The sequence below is a fragment of the Pipra filicauda genome, unplaced genomic scaffold (assembly GCF_003945595.2).
Source record: "Pipra filicauda isolate LSUMZ 115617 unplaced genomic scaffold, ASM394559v2 scaffold96_size2947999_pilon, whole genome shotgun sequence".
Taxonomy (NCBI): Eukaryota; Metazoa; Chordata; class Aves; order Passeriformes; family Pipridae; genus Pipra; species Pipra filicauda.
In genome coordinates this window covers 580,134-605,069 of record NW_024105164.1, presented here as the reverse complement: position 1 = coordinate 605,069, position 24,936 = coordinate 580,134, and the positions used below count along the sequence as shown (strand labels likewise).

Below are 24,936 nucleotides of genomic sequence, written 5' to 3'. Positions count from 1 at the left end.
CATCCATGCTGCAAAAGGCTCTGTCAGCCCTCACTGGACAAACCCTACAATAACAATCCAAAAGGCTTCGGGAGTGACATCTGACCTCAGCCTGCTGCTTGAGCACCAACAGACTTGCAGAGACAAGAGCTTTCTCACAGCTCATCCCCTGCGTGCAGCTCTCCAGAAGCTGGTTAGGAGAGGGGCTGCTGGGGCCAGATGCTGGCAGAGAGACATCGTGCACTTTGCTTGGCTGCAAACGCATTGACAGGCTATTTTTATGCTTATTTCCTGCTCTTGAGTTGGGGCTGCTCCTGAACTACCAAAAATACTGGAATGCCAGACATGAGTCATGTGGATGGCCAGCAATAGGAGCTTCTCCAGCGTCTTCTCTCTGCCCCAGGCAGAGCTGCAAAGGTATCCAGAGAGAAAAGCTGGCAGCTGCTAAGTGTGAGAGGAGCCACCACAGCTACAATTGCTGAAACTGCTTGGTCAGGAGTCCAGAGCTGTAGTGCTCAAATAGCCAGAGCTGGGATCTGTCCTTACAGCAAGGGAAACTGAGGCACAAAATGGAGGGCAGAGAAACAGCCATAGCCTGATTTGCCTGCACTAGTCTCACAGGAGGGAAGAAAAGGCTTGGTGCTGGCTGTGCCATCCCACAGATACAACTCTGCAGAGTTGGTGAATGCAGAGGTGCTCCATCAACCCCTCAGAGCCCCTCTTGGCACCAGCAGACTGCAATTCAGACCCACAGGAAGCAGACAACTGCCACCTGTGCATGACTCCGGAAAGGGAGAACAACATGATTCATGAGGAATGCAAAAAACATATCCTCCGGATAAACTTCCAGGAGACCATGGCAGAGACGCTGCCTGAGGCCACCTGGGAAGCATCCTGCCTGCTCTTCCCAGGACTGTGCTGGGTCCAGCTGGCCTGGGTTAGAGGCAGACCTGCTCCTTTGCTCCTGCATATGGCTGTTGGGGAATGAGCTATTTCATACTTTGACTTGTGACTCACTTCAGCAATGCAAACCATTAGTATTGGCAAAAATAGACCGAGAGCTGGATAACTCCAGAGCCTGCAGAGAGTTACAGTTTCTCCCCGCCCACTTTTTTCCCTAGAGAAGGATAAGTACTTCAAGGCATGAGTAGTCCCTGGCCACACCCACTAGCTTGGGCAGAGACAAACCCCAGCAGGATCTCTATGACTGTCCTGGCAGATGGGCTGTCACTCATGGTGTCTCAGAAGAGAGGCTGTATGCATTCCTGGAGCAGGAGTCTCCTGGTGAACTATGGTAAACCAAAGTCTACTGTCATCATGATGATGGCTTGCAAGGCTTATTAGCTACCTTCTGAAGGCACCTATGTCTGTGGAGGACATTTTGGCATTTCCCAGTTGGAACCAACAGCCTCACTGATGTGTCGGAATCCCTGTATCACTGAGGATCCCAACATACGTTACACAGAAATCCATTAAAAAATAGGAGGAAAAAAACCCCAAAGCTGAATCAGGACCAACCCCTATCTCTAGGCACATTCACTGCTAGCTAAGCTATTCCTGATGCATAAGAAAAGAGAGGCACAAAGCATCAACAGTTGTGCTTTTGAAGGGAATGAGCTGCCACATATGCTTGCCATATTTTCTCCTTGGCTTTGGTTGGCCAAATATGACTTTGACGATGAAGGGGAATCTTGGGGCTCTTCCTTCTAGCTCAAAACATCTTGCTATGTACTGAAAAATGGAGACTAGAAAACATTAGAGGGCACTTAGTATTTTACCCTAACAATGCACAAGGCACGATCAGCAAAGAAAGAGTTGCTGGATGTAGTAACCTGTGGCAAACACATGGGTGTTTATTACATGTGGCTATGTCTTGACAGCTATGTTCCTGTGTTCTCTGGGAAAACTCGTGCTCGAAATCCATATCCCTCTGCCATCAGAGAAAAGTGTATACATCCAGTGTGAGGTGTTCTGGGTCATGGGACCTAGGACATTTCTGCAGGGCCCCTATTTCTATCACAAAGAAACAGATGGTCTGTGCCCCAGAATCAGCAAGATGCAGGACACCAGCATGGACAAAGGGCAACTCAGCTACTATGTGGCAATGATAGGCTGGTGTGAGGAGAGCTCACTTCAGTGAGTGGACTCCGTGGCTGAGACACAGATGGACTTATCTAAGGACCTTCAGCGAAGTATTTACCCATGCAATCCTGCATCTCTGGAAGCTTAAAAGAAAACATTTCTCAATCTATGTTGCAGGGAAAACCTTCCAGGAGGAAGCCTTTCTTTCAGGGAACTTGTTCATCTCATTAATAGTCTCACAGTTTTCCTGTGCTGCAGTCAGAAATCAGAGTAATACCTGGCTAGGAAACTCCAGTGCAACCTCCCTTGCAGTGAAAAGGAGGGTCCTCAATGTGCAGGGAGAGGGGGAATTTGTTGCAGAAACAGATGAAACTTCAGATGAGTCCTATTCCAAAGGCTGATCTTCACAGAGTAAAGATCAGACAACTTCCAGCATGGGCAACATGCTCTGCCTGTGGTTTCTTAAGGAATGGGAGGATAGGGGGAAAGAACATTTTTTCAGTTCCTGGCTCAGGTTGCTGAAGCCAATAAAATTCTCATTGCTGACTTCCATGCAGCCAAATAGGGTACTTTGGCATATGTGAACATGTAAATATCACTCCTGAGACTGTGAAGTACATTTGATGAAAGATTCTAAATCAGCACTAGAAGCTATTTATAGACAAGTCCATAACCAAAGACCTGGATCTGCACATTCCAGTCGCTGGGAAAGTTCAGGTCAAATCTGAATTTTGTTGTCTCAGACATGCATAAACCTAACAAGCCACAGCTGCAGCCAGTGTTGGGTTTTTGTTAATGCAGAATAAAAGTGCCCAGAGCTTTGGCTCCAGGACTGCTTTTGTTTATCTGATCTCTTCCAAGAGCCTGAGCCTGCTTTTTGAGTAAGAAGCAGAGGGAAGAACAAAAAAGAGCAAAGGCCACAAAACCATACCGGATGACTATTGTCTTGCCAGCTTGAGCAGAGTGAGAGCAAGCTGGGCTTTTTGTCAGAGCCCCTGACTTCATGAGGGAGTAGCATGGCTCCGGGCCAAGGATTTTGGTTCCCATTAATAGCACAGCCAGTTGGAGCTGCCAAGAGGGAAGGGGATGCTTGGCTCAGCCACCACGCAGGTCCCACCTGCTTTGCCACGATGAGTTCATGTGGCTACCAGACCCCCAAAAATCCGTGTTCACTGCTTTTTGCAGAAGAAGCTCACATGCGCTCAGGGAATTGCGTGCGTGCAAGGACAAGCTTCCTTTCCCTTGCACACAGGGCTGTGGCTGGCATGCTCGGCAGATTGAGTGCATAGCAGAGCTCAGCAGCTTTGCAGCAGCCTTGATTACCCATAATTGTAGCCTGCCTACTGGGGTTGGAGATTTTTGTGGCCTACCTCCTTGACCTTCTTGCCTGTCTGATGTTTCCATCAGTGCCCCCTCCCCATCCTCCATGGGGCTCGAACAGATACAGAGGAAGGAGTAGAAGCAGGGAGAGAAGAAAAAAAACACAGTCAAGGACAGTGAGGGAGAAGGGGTCTTATGATCCAGTCCTGTGTCCTTCTGAGAGGACTCCTGAAAATCATTAGTTTGATCTGAAGCCCGGTGCCCTCAGTGTTTTCAGAAGTGTAGGTTTTGCCATGGAATTTCTCTTTGTTAAAATCTTGAGCTCTAGCATCTTGCATGGCTTTTACTTTGTTTCTATGTGTTGGCTGACCTCAAGATATCAGCAATGAGTTCAGACCCTGCCCCATGTCTAAATGAATGTTGAGCCCAGACTCCAGCCCAATTTACTCAGCATGTCTACCGTTTCAAAAAAACAATGGCTTACCTTTGAATTAGGCAAAGATTGGAATTCTCAGGCCAGAAACATGAAACTGAGGCACAGAACATACCCTTGTCTCTAGTTAAATAATGAATCAGTAGCAAGTTGGGAATGGGAATTCTGACTGCCCAACTCCACATTCTTCTCCCGACCAATGGCTGAGCTGATTAGAAAGACAGTACAGACAAGCTACCCACATCTTCATTCGCGAAGCCTAGCCTTGACAGACAAGCTTATCACCTCTTAAAATGACCCTGCAATGAAATTCTCTGTAGTGTTTAACCAGTAAGCACTTTTATTGTTGATTTTGAATTCATTAAGACTACATTATGTTGGATTATAAGACTTTGGCTACATCTCCCACATTTTCATGCAGGCATTACATTTGCAAGGTTTTCTCAGAAAAATGGAGCACATGCCTAAAATGCATAAAGGTTATATGATTATAACATGGAAGCAGCATGTCAGTTACAGAACTTTGTAGCACGTGTACCAGTAACAAACCCATACCCCCATGTAAAGCTTCTTTGTCCCTCAAAAATCCAACTGCTCCCTCTGGCCCTCATCTCCATGCCCCAGCTGTGTATCAGCCACATCCCCACTGTTTTGAAAACACACATCTTTCTAAACAAAAACAAAACAAACAAACAAACAAATGAGTACAGTATATTTTTCCCCCTTAAAAACTAAAACATTTCTCCTTCACTACTCCCCCTTTTTCCTCCTAAATGAAAAATCTATCATAATCTACACTGTTATATGTTAGGAATCTCTATTGCATTATTCAAAAGTATATCAGTAACAAAATTCTAAACAAACTAGGATGACCCAAAAATTCCCCTTACCCCAAAACTACAGAGAACTGAAAATGCTATACTGCATTATCACACTTGCATGCGTGTATCCTGAGCCACCTCTATTTATTCACCTTGAGCCCCTTTTAATAAATAACTGTCCAGCAGTAACATCCAGAAGTGTGCTGTCTCCTCCAAATTAAACTCTATATTTACAGAAGTAGGGCTGTTTTCTCAGTGAAATGTTTCTTTAAAAAAACAAACAACAACACAACAAAACAAAGTAATAACAATAAAAACAGCATACGATTAAAGAGAGAAAGCATACTACTGATCATGTTGTCTAAAGACCAACAGGAGTGAAAAGCATTAGGAGCACCAGGTGCACATGCATTTGAACTGGTACAGTTCATGAAATAATGTCATTCATTGTTATGCTCACTCTTTCAGATGAGGAGCTGATTCTTTTCCTTTCTTTTTTTTCTTTTTTACATTTAGGACCGTCTGCTCTGCAGGCTACTCTCACAGATGGCAACACATGCACTGAGGTTGAAAGATGGCCATAAATATGCTTTGATCAATGTGGTTCTGTATCATCTTTAAACACACAGGGTTTCCCTCCCTGCTGCTTTGCACCTTGTGTCATTTCACATCTGTGCTAAGTGTGAGCCAAAGATCCCCTGAATCCACATTGTTCTCTTGGATTTGGGGAAACATTAGATACTCGCTTTTTGCAAGTGTCAAATCATGGATTTCCAAACTACTGGAAAATACAAGGGAATCATCCACCACAAGAACATTTCTTAGCAATGTAAGTACTGTAATCACAACTGACATACAAGAATACCAAAACAAACATTGCAACATGGAGCCAGTTAGAGGGATTTTGCTCCTTCGTTTATTTTGCGACAGTTCTCAGCTGATAGACAGCAGTATTCCTGCCTTGATTTCAGTTGGCCTATTTTGATTTATACCGGGTAAAGATCAAGATCAACAGACAGTAAAATAGCAACCAGTTTCTCCTACTGCATTGTTACGATGCCTGAGGTCACTGCAAACAGCTACATTTCTACACAACCAAAAGGCTTTTCTGTAGCCACTGCAGCACATTCATTTCCCCCACCTTTGCAAAGGCAATTCAGTTTGTGTTCACTTTCTCTTCTTCCTGCTTTACCAGCAAACTAAACTTGCAGGGCTCCCGTCACAGAAGCTGCAGCCAAAACTTGAGTTACACACCAAATGCTTAGTTTTCTACATATTCATGCAGGGAACTCCATTTATGCTGAATCTAATTTTCAAATCCATGGTGCTTCCTGCTTTATCATATCTGATCACCTGGAAGCCCAAGTTGTTCCTATTCTTGCTGCACTTGCAAGTTACGCAGAAATCGTTAGTATCTGTTATCTCTGCAAGACTATGATCCCAGCAAAACAAAGAACATTCCCCTCAACTGCAAACAACAGGCATGTTGGACATGTGACTGTGAGAAGCTCTCTCTTAGCCAACACCTCCACTGTTACTGGTAGTGAGTCAAATTTTACCAACATTAACATCAATGCAAATCTGCAACAACTCTACTCATCCTTTCCAAGATCTGTAGGGGTGCACGACAATACAAAGTCTGGCTCATGGCCTTTTTCATTAGCTAAACTCTTGACCCATCAGTTCACTGATTTAATCTCATCGCTGCCTGCTGATAAAGAGACTTGGTGTCTACAGAACAGTGGTCTTCTGTGGTCTTCCCACAAGCAGCTAGAACTCTAATGCCATGTTTTGTCCTGGCACAAGAATCAGTTTTATTGCCCTCTGCTATTTCAATTCCTGATTAAATTTGTTGGGTAATTTTTCTTCTACAACCAATATAAGAAGCTGCTGGGTTCAACTGTACATACACATTATTACAAATAGTCTTAGACTGAGCAAGGTTATTTCCCAAAGGCTTCCGTATGACCAACATAAAGTCAGTCAATGATCTCTGCTTGTAAAGCACCTTCCCCCTCATCCAGGTTCCTACCCTCTCCCTGCAGTCATCCAGTTCCTTTCACTGGTGTCAGAAGCAGAGCTTCACCAGAACTGCAGTGGAAAATTGGATCTGTTTTAGTTTCACCTTTCACCGGAAAGAAACAGAGATAAGTGATGACTTTGTATCACATTGGCTGCAAAAGGTCTTTATATTCATAGCAGTGCCACTCTCGAGCAATTTTTGTAAAGGAAGAGAAACCCAACAAAAACCTACACAGTTCCCACACACAAACACAGACACACGCACACACATACACACACTCTTTTTTCTCTTCCAAAGAGAAATCCATTCTTATGAACCAAAATATGCAGACTTATTCAAGTGTCTAAAAAGAATGAGGATAGGGTTGAGTGCATCCCAATTCTCCTTTATGATCACAATGAAGTCACAGGTCAGCAAAGCACTTGAGCATAAGGAAGTTTCTCTTGACCTGCAGGACATTTTAAAACATGCAGAAGTGCTTTGCTGGCTCAGGCCTAAATTAGGAACAGCTCCAGGGGCAGCTAGCACCCACAACTGTAATTCCACTACCTGCACCAATACACATGAGGTAAGAGCATAACTCAAGAGAGCAGAGCAGTGCAAGAGGAGAAAGAGGCTCTGTGGTTCTTCTGAGTTTATATCTGACAGCCTCAGCTGCATACACACGGCATGTCACAGTGATTAGCATAGACTGATGAGAGCTTGGTGTGATGTTCTGCAAGTGGGACTTCCACTGGAAAGACTAAGCCTGATTTCTGTTTGTACCAGTACAACTTTATATGCCTATAGCACCTGCATGAAAAGGTCATAAATCTGGACCAATTCCATGATACAGTTAGTGTTTTATCTTAGACTTATGTGCCAATAACTACTGTGATGTGCTACACACCCACACACAGATGGAGAAATAGATATATGCTGTGTTATAATGCAACATATCATTAATTCTACAACTATCCTAATAACACAGCCAGTGCCAAAGCGAACCAGCACAGGGATTTGCAGTTACCCTCTCCAATACAATATGATAGGTAGTGGTGGAGAAAAAGCAAGCTCAGGTGTTATTTTGATTCACTAGGGAATGCTCTGGGCACAACCCACTCAGGTATTGCTCAGTGAACACTAATCATGGTGTCACTAATCATGTGTCACACCCACAGTCCCGCGTCATAAATTCCCACCTCTGTGTGGGTGCTCACATCTCTTTCTGATGACACCCCGAATTGAGGTCATGGATGAACAGCCACAATGTTTGGGAAATCCTCTAGCCAAACATATGAAACAGGGATAAAAGCTCAAACTCACACTTCACATCATGCCTCTCAACGACAGGTAGACAGCAAGGTTACATATTATTGGAACCTGGGCTGTCTAAAGAAAGAGCTGCTTATAGAGGAATTTATGTTTGAATCACAAAAGGATCTAATTCTGCTTGGCAGTAAGATCAAAAGAAAATTTATCTAATTAAATAACAACAGAATCAGTCCCTCAGTGCTACTGATGTAAGTAACACACACTGTTTGCATATTACAGCATCTATGCTCAAATTGAATGTATGTTTGCTCCATGTTGGACTACATTTTCTGTAAATGAAAACTAAACACCTAGCCAAAATGCTTTTCTCAAAATTCCTCTGAACTTTGGACAAATATGAACTGAAGTCTTGTCCAACGTTTGGATTTTTAGACACAGTAGTTGGCCTTCAGTGGTTATCCTATGCAACCAAGTCTAAACATATGCTGAGATGGTAGGCTCAAAACTGATTTTTCCAGGTGAAAAAAATGTATCTCGTTTATATGCTAGATTACTGAGCTAGATTATTGGCACATAGTCTCATTTTACCTCATTATTTATATAGGCTTCTTATAACTTTCATAGAAATTCCACCTGCAGAACCAAAGGCAGAAAGTTATCTTTGCAATTATTGATCCATACTAACATCTGGATGCAGTACTGTTAGGGAAAAGAAAGCAAATTCCTCAATGAGCTATGTTTAACCAACCTGCAGGTGGCAGCTATCAAAACCACTGATGCACGTATACCAGCTAAAGTTATTAATGAATGATCTGACATACCAAGTCAGACAAATTGTCATATCTAAATAGATTTTCAAATGTATACATACAAAAGCTGCTACTGTATCTAGATGATCATATTTATTTGTTTCTATATCCCATAGCTCTGAATCTATCCACTGAATGTTTACTCAGCACGTGTGGTATAAATATAGTCATATACTAAAATTGACACTTAGCTATTTTTCTTTTTTTTTTCCCTTCTTTTTTTGCTGACCAGCAACAAATTCTGATATCTTTAACTGTAAACCAATACTCAATAAATATGCTGTGTTCAGCAAAGAGACATGTTGTGTCGATCAGGGTTTTGCTGCACTCTAAGCCATAGGCTGCGGGGGTGGGCGTGAAGGAGGAGGTCCAGGAGGGGCTCGGGATGGCGGTGGTCCAGGAGGTGGCTGCCTGGAAGGGGGTTGCAGAGACACAGGAGAAGAAGAAATCCTTGGAGCATTGTTGAGGGGAATATTGTCACGTCGTGGCAGCTTCGGTGGCGGGCTGTAAGGGGCAGAGGTTCCATCTGATTTCACACGAGTGAAGTTTATGCATCTTCCCTAGAGGTAAAGAAAAATTCATTGTTTGTAAAAAGAAGATATTTTGACTCATCAGCAGATACTCAAAGGGACTATAAGCAGAGGGGCCAGGCTGCACTTCATCCAGTATTATTCACTGGGTCCTAGACATGACATTTAAACCATGCTGTACTAAAGCTCAGCACTAGAAACCAATGCTTTCCTTGAATTTCAGAGTTCCTGCCTACAGGGAACAGCCTAGGACTGGCTTAAACCAAAAGGGACCACAGCATGACTTGGCTCACATGTGCTCTCTGCTCTGCTACTAAAGCTATGAAGAACATGCCCAAAGTGACAGCTCCACCAAAGTCATGCTTGCCTTAGTGGGATCCCTGACTGACAAAGCTGTGCTTGAAAAAAACTCATACAGGATTATACCAGAGGAACAACATTAGCAAAGACATAATCTGTAGCTTTCATTTTCAGAGTGATCCAAGCCTGGTTGGTATCCATGCTTTGAACATTACACTGGGATAGTACATCTGTTTTCTGTACTCCAATGTAGATGTGGCTTCCCTCAGAAACACCAACAAGGTGTGGGACTTGCACAGAGAGCTCTCTAATGAATGTGTTTTCAGAATGGATGTGGGATGCAGGACCTGCAGATTGAAATTTTAAAACAGGAGTAGCTTGGGTTTGAAAAAAATGCAAGCACTGGGGATGTCCTAGTCAACTAGAGGCTAAATGCAAATATTTCAGGGTTTCCTTTAGCCAAAATAAAACTTTGCATAGGTTCCCACTAACCAAGCTCCAGACAGGAAGAGAGACAGACAGACCCCAAAGACCACCTAGCCTTTCCTGTGGGGAGCAGCCAGAGGCTCCTGAGTAACTCAAAACCTACATGGCAACCTCAATCAGACACCTCAGGTAGGTTGCACGCTAGAATCCGCAAACTAAATTCAGCTAAAGGTTATGCCAACATCCCCCAAGCAGATTTAGGAGAAGGACTCTAAATATAGAAAACTTATCTCAAAGCTAAGCAGCTGTAGATCACAATTCCCCCCAGCTACCGATGGCTGTGATAACAGGAATACAAGAACCCACACCAGTGACAAACTGCTCTTGGCTCAGTGCTGTCTGGCATGAGAAAACTCTGAAGGCGTTTAGGGAATAGGCTGAGTTTCTGTGGCAAACCCACAAATCACAATTTCCCCAGGAAACCAGGCAGAAACCATCACAGCAGCACCACAACTATCCATTCTGTTAAGTGACTTCCAATGCCTGCACCTTTATTCATGAAAACTATTTCTTTAAAAAGAAGGGAATCACTCAAGTCTATGGCTTCTCTGAAGGAAGGCAAGCAGCATTTCAATAGAAGCTTGTGTAAGCTCCAGAGAGCTCAGAAAATGACTCAACAAATGTACTAACACCCAAAGGGTACCACCCTACCACTTAGTTGGACTGGATGGCTCGGGGATTCAAGAGCTCAGCTGCCGACATGAGTTGTTTGAATGGGCATGTTGTTGCCTGCACATGAGACATACTCAGTAGTTCTCTGTCCCAGCTTTCAGCATCACAATTCACCACTACACTTAAACAACAGCATCATGAGTAGAATAAAATTGCCTTTCTAAAAATCCAGGCTTGTTACAGCAGACTTTAGTCATGAACTAGGCAATACTATACTGGGGCCAGAGTCTTTTCATGGAGGCAAATGACAAAAGCCAAGGTCTTGGTTACTTCTGCAACAAAGATAAACTACTGGATCAAAAAAATCCAAGTCAATGCTTTGCTCCACTCCATCACAGAACTCAAATTCTCACCAGCATTGCAGTGAGCAGCCCTTCTTCTTAGCTATTTGTCTTCTGCTGTGCTTAACTCTATTCAGAGCACATTTGGAAATTCAGCACTATTTACTGACATGCAATGAATGTTACATATATATTTAACAGTTGTACATCAGATTCATTAAAGGAAACTCAGCCTTGTTATTTATAAACTTATGAATTTAGAACAGCTAAAGAATGAGGACAAAAGTAAAAAAAAAAAAAGAAAAAAAAAGGTCAGAGGTACTCATGTGAGATGCACCATATGGGGAAGGAAAAAATTTAGGACAGAACAATCTCCCTCACAGTAAATGCAAAGCTGAAACCCAACACTAGTGCTTTTGCCTACAAGCCTTTCCTGCTTCTCTCTTGTGTCTCTCTCCCAAACATCAATTCCAAATATATTCATAGTCTATAATCAAAGGGGATCCCATAAATCTGTTTGCATTACTTTCACTTCAGTTAAAGTGATAGGCGACGTCAAACTGCTGCCAGTTTCTGCCACACTCACTGATTTGTCAGACAGATGGGTAATTTAAAGGCCATGCGCTGCATTGTGTCACGAAAAATACGGTTGGGTTGGGGGAGTCTGACAGATAGAGGCTTGGAAGATCGATGTATGTATTGTGACACTTCCTCACAAAAGATTATCGGTGTTAGCCTACAATCTCATATATCAAAGACTTCTGGTGAATACTGGAGCAAATCCTCCTGAGCACTTCAAGCAGCCATTGATAAAATGAGGCCAAACTCTTAGCCAGTGTTAGGATTAACAGCTGAAAGGGAAAGGGAAGAACAAATGATATTAAATCATAAGTGATAGTTTGGACTTATCAAGTGTATTTCATCAAAGGATTTCTAGGTTGAAGAAGCCCTCCACATATCACAGTTTCCTAATAACAGAGGGCCACTGCTATTCTACCTAACACGTGCATCCCTCTGGGGTTAGTTTATAAAAAGATCCATGATGTTTCTCAAATAAACATGCTAACCACAGGATTTTTAATATTTTCTGTTTGAAAGAATTAAGTCATTTCCTCTCCAAAGGCATATAAAGGCTTTTAAACCCTGGAGAACAAGGACAGAAATGAAGTATCCTGCACACTTATCTCTGCTCTTTCTGCACAGAGTATTAACAGGGATTAAGAGCCACCCCAGTTTAGTAGTGGAAATAGTATATTTTTTCCAGAAGCATGGTATACACTTAGTGTTTCAGGGAAGGTGTCAGAGTTGCAAGGTGCAGCAGTACCAGGATGATCTCAGGCACAACAGCTGTCGGTAGCCGCTGTATTGTTTTCTAGGAGGCAGATGATCTGCGTAAATCCAGTTCTGTCTGGTTTCGGCCCCGCTCCCAGTGCAGCATCGCTCAGATGGTGCGACCCACACCGCGTACTGTCATTCAGGCACCAACTGAAGGTCAGCAATGTGCCATATGGAGTTACGCCCTTACTTCAGCTCACATCTGCACAGTCTTCCTAATGCACAATTATTTTGCCTTCCCATATGTCCATCCACTTGTTAGGCTCTTGTTATGCTGCTTGCCAAATTGGCTTTTCAAAAAGTACAAATACTGAAGCAGCAGGATCTGCCCTTGTCCCAACTTCAGCTTTCATCCCAGTGTAACAATCACATGTGCAATTCAGGCACTTTGTACTTCTAGGCAATGCCTCCTCGACCACCTAGGATGTGTTTTTGTGTGTGGTTTAAGGGGGGGGGGGGGGGGGGGGGGAGGGAGGAACCTCTTGAAAGCCACTGCATCATGTTGCTGGGCTACTTCCATCACAGTGCTCAGTACATCATTCCCCAGCACTCATTTCTCCAAAATATCTAGCTACTACTCAGCAAGTTTTCAGTGGAAAGAATCCAGGCAATTCAAAGAGTCTCTTCACCCATGATACTAAGAGCACTTCAGCAAAAAGAATTTAAAAAATCCAGGCCCATCTAGCAGTAGCTGCCCTTTTCTCTCTTCATCTTAATACAGGCATTGGTTTTTAACAAAAATCCAGTTTCATCTATGTGCATACCAGAGTGTTTGTACACATAAAAGTATGCCTGTTTCTCATTTTTAGCTACATTAGTTGACTTAATAAAAGATATTCTTCCTGTTACAAATCTTGAGTTTCCATTCCCTCTTGGTTTTGCTTATAGAGTCTCATTGTTGCAATTCTGAATTGCAGAGGTGACTGAAAAAGAGTTGGCTTCACTTAGTTTACCGAATTTTCTTGGTCTTTGACCTTGTAAGAATATGATACTTGCCTTTACATTTTAGAATGGATTAAAATAATAATTCCTTTAAAATTTGAGCATAGCCATGCAATACACTAGACCACCAAATTAAAAAAAAACAAAGTAGCTCCCAGTAAGAAAGTATTAAAGTTTTTATTATTTTTTAATAAAAGTATTATTTAGGATGCTGAAACATAAAATGAACATAATTTCCTTAGCCTCAACTGAATAATCACTTCTCTCTCTCTCTCCAATTTTGTTTATGGATGTCACTGGGATGACTCTGCCAGCTTGCTGTGGACATGGTTTGTCAGCATGTAGCTTCACTTCCTAAATATCTATTGATAGTTCAGTGTAAAAATGTAGCTCTAAAACTCAAAAGAATATATTCAAGCTTTTATGCTACCTATAAAATCACAAGAGTGAGCATCTACAAGTGAAGCATCAGCTAAGTGAAGATTTTGATCCACACATCCAGAAAACCATGGGATATATACCTTTAAGATCAGTGATAATGAAAAAATTGGATCTTGGAAAAATTAGGGATTACCCTGTCCTCTAATCAAGAACAGAAGTCTTCTAGCAGAAACACCTACACAGAATATCCTAAACAAGCCACTATGGGAAACTCATTTAGCAAATTTATTTATAGAGGTAGATTATGAATACAATAATTGTACACAGAAAGAGCAGAACTGAGGTGGTACAGAGCTTTCACTATTCGAGTTCCCTGGGCAAGTGTCAGGATTAGCAGCTGGCTCCTCAGGAGCCAGGATCTATGTGCATCAGCCTTTGCCAAAAGCTTCCTCACACTGCACTGCTTCACGCTGACTGTGCGCTCAACATGTCACGGCTCATTAAAACCTTCATGGATTTCCTGGGAATTGCACTGATTACCCTGAAGCACATAGGCTAGAAATTAGTGAGCTGCTGAAACAGTTTGTCACGTAAAACCTAAGGCTGCCTGGTTTTCAGGCATATACAAGTAACTTTTACTAACTCCTACTTTTACATTTGGGACACAGATATGGTTTTTATATTGAAAAATAAAGTACTGGAAGTGTCAGAGATTCCCATATCACCAATTTGGTGACTGACCATGGTTCCAGGCCAATAAATATGTAATTTATCATTATTTTCTAATTATATTACTTAATGATTAAGTTCTAATTATCAATAGCAATTATACTGTGGTTATTGCATTAATCATTAACAATTAATTTATTAAATTATAATTAATTTTTATATGTAGGCATTTTAAGTTATTAGGTCTCAAATCAAAACATTAAATATCATCAAGTTAAAATATTTGTTTGCATGACAACCTGACTCATTTACACATCTTCCAGTTTAATAAGTCCTCTCTTGTAAAGAACAATTTTCTGGGAATCTATTTGGTAGTTCCGCAGTGTTGCCTATAATTATGGTAATCCAAAACAATGAAAAGATAAGAGAAGATGGGGTTGACTGAAGAGAGGAGGATTTTAAAAGTAAGGTCCAGTAAAGTGACAGTGTCCAACAATGAGAATATAATTATTTCCTTTCATGCTGCTTTTAAAAAGGAAAATCAGTTCAGCCCATTCTTGATCCAGTGTATTAGCTGGTCTTTTTATAAGTGAACTCATATCCCTTCTGCTTCCTCCTTCCATGACTGAGTTATTGGAGAGGAAGGAAATCACTGCACTGTGGATTGTGAATCACTCATACTATAAAGTGAGGACCCTATAATGGCCTTAGGCACATCAGATTAATTCAAATCAAAAATTACAAAATGATGAATGCAAATGAACAAGGATGATCCAAGCAGTAGCAGAAAACTGTTTACAGCACAACACGAGTGAGGTAGTGCTGCTAAGAGGTGTAACCTACTGGGCTCACTGAACATGCTTCACACGGCAAAATGAATTAGATTAAGCTTTAAGATGTGGGAGGTAACACAACTTTAAACAGGACACACGTCCTGATGCTAGAAGAGGCAGTGATATTTAAAAGCAGATGAGGCACGTGTGTATCCTTCACAGAGTCTACAAAAACCCTCTTATAAGCAAATCTATGCTTTTTCTCTTACTTTTCAGCTACCAAACTAAACCACCCACAAATCCTGGCTCACTGGTGCAGCACCATGGAGACACAGCATAGAAAGTTAATCCCTGCTTCAGAAACTCTGACTGCCAAGTCCCAAACAATAAGATAGCTGCACATGGACCAGGAACTGATCCCACTGTGACAGTGAGACACAGCTAAGCAATGTCTTGGGCTACTGACACACTCAGAAAAAAACCTATTGTCTTAGCCAGGGTATGGCCAGTATTGCTGCCCAGAAAGCCCAGGGAAGATGCCTGAGCACCTCTCATAGAGGCAAAGGGGCACCAGCCTTGATTTGTAAAGGAGCTGGGAGAAGAAATCCTTCAGAAGCCCAGTATGCCCTCAGACACTCTAGCTGTGGGGGCCAAATAGCTGAGAAAATAGGATTTATGGGGTGAGGAAGGGAGGAGGGAGCACAGGAGCTCCTCTTTTGACATAAAATGTGTGATAATCCCATCTAGAGGATCCCCTAGGGACCATGGGAGGTACGTTGCCAGGGCAAACTCACAAACAGATCCATGGCATGCACTGCACATAACAGCAGCAATAAAAGTGATCTTTCGGTTCACTTGCTGGTCAATGGAAAAGTCAACAACAACCAAAAGTCTTCATTTTTCAGGCAAAACAAGTATGTAAAAATAAATTTAATTCAGGATTGAAACACATTCATTTCAAAATAACTTTGAGTTTTGGACAGAAAAGGTGTTTCAAAACAGAAATTGAAAATACTGAAACTTATTCAATGGGTATTTTTTCCACTTCAGCTAATTCTACTAACATGAAAAAACATTTACAGCTTTTAGTCAAAACAAAAACAGTCTTATGGAAAGCAGCGTTCAAATCTACTAGGGAATTAAAATAGGAACTGTTTTGCAGTAAGATTAATAGCTGCAGTATCCCAGGCTACTGTAGCTTCTTTAATCAGAATACCAGGAGCTGAATACAATCAAGTACTGATAGTTTCCCAAGAGACACGCATCTGCAGACACTAGTCCCCAGTTCACAGTCCCAACTGTGCACAGCACCGCTTGAAAGGAATGGGTCTTCTGGGCGCAGCCCATTCAGTTAGATTTAACACCAGTGCAGAAATAAACTGAAGAGAAGGGGGCTACTGCCAATTTACCACTGGAGAAACCAGCCAGTAATGAGGCATCTGAGGGAGGAATAACTCAGTCAAGGAAATCGGCCTTTTAAGCTAGGACCAGGACCCTTCAGCAAAATAAACTTTGTGCTGAACACATCCCTACTATCCAGCTCTCACATGCCTGATTCCACTTTTTCAGCTTAGGCACATAAGAAAAGTGACATGGAGAACCCATCCCAGTCTTGAAGACAGGGCTATTCCAATAATATGCATCATACTCCATTCAGCAGGGAACTGCATATTGTTTCCAGCCTTGCCTCAGCAAGGAAATGCAGCAATGGGCTACAAACACCTCCTGAAAGAATGGCCAGAGTCACAAGATATCTTGCAGGAATGCACAAAACATCACATGTCTTGGACTTTGTTGAAGCTGTGGCTGAAGTAATGCACAGTGCAGACTCATAACAAAGCCTGTTGATTCTGAGCCTTAAAAAAGCTTAAGTGACAAAGGGAACAGAAAAGAAAAACGCTGGGCATAATCAAAGTTAAGGTCTATTAGATATACTTTATATTCAGTACCAATCTCAAAGTACAGTCACACCAGACCAAATCCTACCCAAACCTCAGAGAAATACCTCAACTTAAACCTGCACTCACAATGTGCGATTTACTGCCTTCCTCTTTTCTGACAGCTTTTATGGAGGAGGATCCCAGAGTGGAGGAAGTGAGGAGAGCCACTGTCAGGTCATGTCATTTACTCAAGGTTATGCAGGGGAAAAAATGGTATTTACAAGTTCAGGACTCGTGATTCACATCCCTTGTTTTAACCACAGCACCACACATTTCTACACTTGAATGCTGACCAGACTAGAATGTGGTTCAAGAAAAAAACAGCCGTGGTTGGTTTGCAAAAGATTTTCCTCCTTCCTTTGGCGTTTTCAGGGAAAAGGACATTGCATTTGTCCATCTTCTAGAATGGGGAGGGCTTTGGAGCATAGCAACAAAATCAACAAACATTTGCTGGGTGCAACAGGCTCAGCCTTGAGGTATTGGTGGCTTGCTGGCAGCAGCAAATTAGGCCACAAAGGACTGTAACTGGTCTTGCTCAAACTGTAATTAAGTGTCATCATGCTTTCCAGGGTGAATTATTTGACTGCCTCTCAGGAGCAAGCTGGGATTACAGTGTGCACAGGGGAAGAGCACAATGCTCTTTACCTGCCTAGGGTACAGGATAATGATAGAGACTCAGAGATTTCTGGTGAAAATGGTTATTATTTTTCCTTGCCTCAGACAAAAATGTAAGGTCCTGGCCCACCACACAGGCTGCCTCTTTGTCTAGAGTCTGGAAACAGATACAAGTATCCCCAACGGTTCTCTGGGTAACTGGCCCTTAAATGGCTCTGCTGCTACCCAAAGCACATAGACGGTAAACCCGCAGTTCACAACTTCCTCTGTGCTTATCTCACAAAGATTTTCTTCTCCTGGGATGGGACTCACACAGTTCATTATCAATGCTGGCATACTGGTAAAGCAAAGAAAACCTCTCCTCCCCCAAAAAACTCCTTTGTTAAGATGGATGGCAGATCGCCTTGGGACACAACTACCTTATTCTGCTGCAGAAACCTCCAGTGTTGCTGCAAAAAGCTCTAAGTGTTTGCAGTCCTGTTGTTCCAGGAACAATTCCTATCCAAGACTAAAACTGGCATATAAAACTGGAACATTCAAAGCAAGACTAAGTTAAGATTAAGACCTAACATACATAGATCTAAGCCCTTCAGGTTGTCTAGTATCTTTGTGTTACTTGTACAGACAGTGATTTGAGGGTTCTTTTTGGTACCACGACGTGAATCACAACAGTTTATACATAAGAACAGAGACATCTGAAACTACAGCTCCTCTGTAGAAAGTAATAAAGCAATACCTTTTGATTTTCAGTTATCATTCTGAACAATAACTTTAGTATGAATATTAGTATGAATACACCATCTTACACACTATTTTTTATTTCTGGAGCTTATGAAGAGCTCAAAGTGCTGTTAGGAACATGGTCTCGCCCTCCTAGGATTTATTCTTCATCTCACTTATCACTGTGGAACTACAGTAGAACAGAAGCGAAGTAACTTACGTAAGCTACAGCCAATGTCTTAACCACAAGGTCAATCCTTCTTCATCCTGTTGTGCGCTAAATAACACCAGCCCTGGGACTTGCACCCATCCTTCACAAGAAGGAAGTTACAGAACATGCCTCTGTTTCCCAAAGACATGGACAGACTACTAGTTTAACCTGGCAGCAGACAGGCAGCATCCACCTCCATAACCTATTTGTGATTTCCTCTTCCACAACAGAAATAACATGATCCTGGCACAAGTGAGGGGTAATGCAGTATGTGGGCTTCTTGCAGGACAGGAAATTCATTAGTCAGTGATTACATGTTTCCAGCTGCAGTGCTCAGCACATCCTGGGAACTGTGCATTAGGACATTGGTCCCACACGAGAGAGCAAGAGCTTTTTTCCCTCCATGCCATCTCTGCTACAGCAGGAACGAACCTTACAGATACTGGTGTCCTTTGCAAAAAGAAAAAAGAAAGTAGTATAATGGGAGCTACATTTTCATGGAAAGTGACAAAGTGAGATCACCTACTGCAGCAGGCAATGTCCCCGTCTCTTTAATTTTTCAGCAGCTTAAAGATAATTGGCTCCAGAAAGGTTAAGCAAAGGGAGAAAAGCCCCAGTAACAGTCTGAAGGAGCTGTGTGTTGCTTCTCCAGCACCCTGTGTAGCTCTGCCAACTATTACTTGGGCAATTACAACACATCTCCAAGCAAGAGGCAGGGAAGCCTATTAAAAGCCATTACTCGGTCTTGAAGAGAAGTAATTAGAATGAGCTCCACATAGCACTGGTATGTGGGCAGCTACCATGGAGTGACAGGCAGTTGCTGCCATCACTGTGGGTTGCATTCAAACTGCTGACCACCTGTAGGCAGCAGCTATAAAGTAATTACTAGTCATTAATAATCCATAAGCTTGGTGTCCCATCATTCATCTAAGGAGTCCCAACTGCCTGGCAGAATACTACACCTCACAGCTGTAAGGAAAGTAAATACATGTGTTCTCATTATTATTTTGCTGTTGGGAAAACCATAGCACACAGATGTCATGGTCAACATTACAAGGAATCATGCAAAATTTTAGGGTAATCACACCTTCTGGGCTTTAACAAATCTATCAGATTAAGAGTGATCACTCTGAAAGGGATGCACAGAATAAGGAACCCAAATACTCTTCATTTCAAAGGCTGCTGTTTAGAATTCCAACTGTTATGCCTTGCTCAAAGTCACACAGTAACTTAATGGTGAAAACTTGAAAGGAGTTTCTAAAATGGTTTCTAAAATGACCAACAGCTCCTAATTTGTGACATTTTTGGCTGCACAGCAGTTTTTTTATCTTCAGTTTTATGGAACAGAAAAAGGAAAAAAAGCTTTCAGAGTTGTGTACATCAGCCTGCTTCTAGTCCCCTTCCCCAGGGAAGGGCTTTACATGTGCAAAACCACGGGGTAGTACTGCTAAAGCATTGCTTTTTATTAAGTGAAGTCTCATCAGTATACAAGGGTGATGATGATAGCAAAATCTAGTCTACACTCTCACTCTCCGAGTAACAAAATTTGCAGTGACAATAACGAGATCACTTTCTAAGTCTTTAAAGTAAAAGATGAATTCTGTCTGAGGAGAAAAATGTTGGGTTTTAGTCAAGGTTTCTGGTAAACTGAGCCTCTAAGAATTTCCTGTGTCAGTATGCGTTGAGAGGCAAAATGGAATGGACTTGCTGAAAGCAGCTACTAAACAGACCATTTAAAACAAGCACCTCACCTTCCTCTCTGCATATACTGGGGGTTTCAATGTTTACTTGCTGGCATTGGTAACAGCCCCACTTTTGATCCATTAGGCCAAGGGGAAGAGCCTGAAACTTATATTTTATAGAGACTATTGACATCCTGCCCTACCAGCTACTGTGGTTTCTATGAAATAATTCAAGATAACCAGACATTAGCATTTCCCAAACTCCAATCTTCATAGCAGGCCCCTGCAAGCTCAGAAGGACAGTAACATAGTGATGGGAAAGTCCTCAATAAAGTCAGAGTACCTTGAGCAACACACAGGTCATCAGGCCATACGGCCAGTCTGACATATTGCCTGTTGATGGATGAGCAGTCTCCGTACTTTAGAGCTTTCTTGGGCCAAAAGAGTGACTGTTGGTCCTCTAAAACCTAGATTTCTGGGGGAGGAAGGGACAAATAGCAGCCTAGCTCCAAGGGGTCCATCACTGCAGCAGTGGCACAAATGCCTGTGAAGGCTTCACCTTTGTATATTCCTTCAAGGCAGAAAGCCCAGCAACCCACCGCAGAGCCACTAGCCCTTTTCTGTCTCTTCACTCCTCTGCTGATGCTGTCTGAGAGCTCAGCAAAAATCCATCCCACAAATAACAGCCTAGCTGCTAATGATGGGGTAGAGCTAAGTGTGTTTATCCATTGCTGTCCCATCTTGATGCAACAGAAACTCCTGCTAGAGTTGACCTGAGGAAGCCAAGTGAGGAGGATCCTGTGACCCTTTACTGAGATTCTTGCCAAACTAATAACAAATTTCAGTGGTGGTAGCATGATATGATCTTGAATGAGGACCAAGAGGAGGAGGTGTCTGTAGAGCCAAGCCAAACACTGTGGGCACAGCTCCCAGGAGAAGAGGCAGAGCTTGTGCTTAGCTGGTTTTCTTTAAACAAAAAAAAAGCTCCTGTGACTTTCACAGCCAGTCCTATCAATGTCATCCTGCCTAATATTGATGAGTCATCCATCCTGAGATCCTTTTCTGGGTAAATCTGTGGCAGGCATGAGCCAAGGCAGGGAAGTTCTTGGAGCCTCAGCCAGCTCTGCAGCAAGGCACCCAGAGCATGATGCTACCAGCAGCTCAGTTCCTGCAGCACGAGAGGAACAGGGTAAGGAGGCTGGTGACAAGCCCATTGCTCCCAGAGAGCAGGACTGCATGGCACCATTTGGTCTCAACCAAGGGGAGGGGCATGGAAACAAAAACTAAGAGAGAAAACAAGAAGAGGAAGAAAACACAGAAGGAAATGGAAGGGAATGTCTAGGGCAGGAGTCGAAGTAAGGCACAGGTAAGGAAAAGAGCAGGTGGTTTGGGAATAGCAAGAGGACCATGACGAAGGAAGAAGCACAGATGGATGGAGAGCAGACCTGGCCACCCAGAACAAAGGACAACAGAAATCCCTTAGAGCAGTCAGTCCTGTATTCGTACACATGCTTCAGCTTGTATTTCCACTGCAAGGCTCTCACATACACTCTGGAATGGATTTCATCATATATATATATATATATATATATATATAAACAGTGACATTTTTAACTTTGCTTCATTGTGGGAGTGGGGAAGAAGTCATAATTTAAAAACCTGGGGTAGCAATACTGCCTTTGCTGTGTGGTTTGTAGATCCAAAGAGAAGAGGCCTGTGTTGTAGGGGAAGATGTTGAACAGCTGTGAAAAAGTGTAGCAGAATTTTGCTTCTCTGTGAGAAAGCCAAATACATTGGTAAATATACAAAACCCAACAAAACTATTACAAAAAGTTTTTCTACAAATATTTTTCAGATTTTTTTGGGGGGGAATAAAAGCTCTCAAACCACAGTATTCATTTTCAAATGGTAAGAGAAATTACACTTTTCAAAATATTTTTAAAGATTTTTTTAATGTCAAAACCAAAAACAAGTTGTCATCTTCCCCCTGTCCCAGAAGCCTTATGAAAAATATTTTTCTCCCTGTACTGTGGATGTTCTCTTCTCCATAATTAGTATTTTCATTATGCAGAAAAAAGTGGTTTGCTATAATTTCATCCAGTGTCTGCAAGAAGGAAACATATGCCCAACTGAAGCAGTAAAAATGGAAAATGAAAACTTTTTTTTTTTTCAGTGGAGGTAAACTGTGAAAAAAGTTTGGAAAATGTAACTACAGTGAATCTTGTTACAGTGGGAAACAATCTATATCTCTGGTAACTCCTAAAAATATAAAGGTAATTCTTTGACTCATTCTGGGAACTTCAGAGGTAGGAATTTTACAAGTTATGAATCCAAATGTCACTCCCAAAACAGAGTTAAATTGTGTTTCTTCTGCTTTCTAAGTTTTACTGAACAACCAAGACACCTATGAAACGACCGTAAAATACAACAAAAAAGGTACACTTGAAAACCCCAAAGAACTCTTTCCCCTGCCTCCTACCTGCCCCAATCCCTCAAAACCCCACAAATCTAAGCAATCCCTTACTCCAAGATCACCACACAGCCTCTGGATGTCACAGTATGGAAGAACACCATGCACTAAGGCATGTTAGGCTGAAATTTCGCGTCTGCCCAATACTACACTAAATCCATTGACTGCTGTCAGCACAGTTGTACAGGAGTGACCTTGTCTCCTTCTAGGGTGAGCCAAGCAGAGCTGTGGGCTTGTTCCTGGGGCTACCAGGCTCCTCCATCTCTGCACAGCCAGAGTTCCAAGGTCTTGTGCTGCTGTTCACTCACAGCACTGGCCTGATCTTCCCATTCTTCAGCCACAAAGTGTGTGCACATGTTTTTACTCACAGGCACTTAATGTGTACATACAGGTATATTTATACATATATCCCCACCAAAAACCTAACTTACAAGGAGTCAATTCTCTACTGAGAGACTGTTAGTAGAGGAGTTACTCAAACAATAAATAATAGCCTTGCTCCTTTCTACACTAATTTTCTCCATGAAATGCAGGCCTGTGATTTTTTTTTTTTACAGCAGAAGGATGTCATTTTCTTGTTTCACTTTCAATATTCTTCAGCCTTAGTTAATTTCACAGGCCAGGGAACAGAGATGATTCTATGATTCCACTGAATCTGGCTCAATAGGATTCTTTCCACCCTATTTCCCAGATGTACATTTGATTTTTCTAATGTTCTCCCTGATAAAATAATCCTACAGCTCACTCTGTTTTACATTGCCTCTTTTCAGCCCCTTGCTCTCCTCGCAGCAGAGCTGAAAGGCAAGGAACTGAGGATCCCTGTTCAGAGTCAGCCCCCTGCATGTTTCTTGACCATGCAGGCTAACAGAGGCTCTGTTGTGCTCTGCACTGATAGAAATGTCCCAGCCAAGGGAGTGAAAGGCAGAGGATAGATTCATATTATACAATGTTAGCTATCAAAATACAGCTGGACCTAAAGAGCCTATTCAGAACCTCTAGATCGTGCTTTAAAAGTAAATAAGGTGTCTCAAACAGCTGCCTTAAAAATGCAGCTTAGTGAAACAGTTAAGACCATTTTACAAAGTAGCATAAGAAGCTGGGTTTGTTCTATTAGTTTCCTTAAAAGCCAAAAGAAAAATGCAAGAGACTAAACTTTAAATACTGAAGTGGCATATTTGGTTAATAACTAGACAAACGCCATAATAGGATTTTGCTAAAGGCCAGAAACATGCAAATTATTTGCCCTAGATGATGCAAATTAGGGTTAGTTTTAAATTTTGTTATTAACTTTCGAAATCTGTTATTAGGTGTGAAAGTCACACAGGCAAACAGGCCCAGCATTAGGGCCTCTCTACCACTCCTACCCCAGAAAAGCACTTTACGGCCCCTATTGCCACAACTCTGTAACTCCTTCCCCTGAGAGCAAAGGTGATGAAATGTATGGAGTCTGGCCACAGGGAAGAGAAAGATGCTGCCATCTCTGCTTAGTCCTCATGTTTCAAAGTGCCATCACAGAAATCCAAACCAGCACTCAATTCTTAGGGAGCTGTCCCCTCAGAATAAAAAAATAGAGACAACCATAATGGTGCCAGGCTCTCATGAGGAAACTGAGAGCTCTGAACTAAGCTGTTGCCAGTGACCAGGCACAGTACACAGACGTCTTTGTGGCTCTGAAAGGCACAAACTCCCTGTTTCCTCCCATGAGGAACCTACTCCTGACCTATTTTTGGCCAATAGACTTCATCAAGGCAGGAGATACTCTCTGCCTATACATAGGATATGATTGCGAAATGTATCTGCACAGAATTCAACAGCAACTTTGCTCTCCATTAACCTATTTGTTTTTTCATTACCTGCACGGTTCATGATTTCTCTCATTAATCACTAAACTCCATTATTAAAGCCAAGAAACATTTTTATGAAGTTGAGTAGAAAACATAATTACTGTTGTAGAACAACCACTGCATATTAAATTTAAAACAAGCAGAACCCACAAGCAAAGAACCTGTCTTTTGACTTCAACATATTTGTCCTGGAAAAAAAAAAGGCAAAGAATTTATATGACTGAAACAGTTCTCATATACTATTGTGACCAGCCAGCTCCTTCTTCATTCTGCTCAAATTATCACAGTGGAGACATTGCTGTTGACCTTTTGGGACAATACTTTTAAACAGATGCTACAGCAAACATTTTAACTGTTTTGAAAT

At 42.1% G+C, this 24,936-nt stretch overlaps 1 protein-coding gene across 1 annotated transcript in view; it reads right to left on the bottom strand.

Annotated features, from left to right (window-relative positions):
- Positions 1-8,799: 8,799 nt before the first annotated feature.
- The window catches only part of ANTXRL (ANTXR like), a 54,353-nt gene continuing 38,216 nt past the window's right edge, over positions 8,800-24,936 (bottom strand). The window contains exon 18 of the mRNA XM_027720632.2: positions 8,800-9,281. Coding sequence (XP_027576433.1) covers positions 9,051-9,281 — 231 coding nt within the window. The 3' untranslated portion in view covers positions 8,800-9,050. The remainder of the gene's footprint in view (positions 9,282-24,936) is intronic.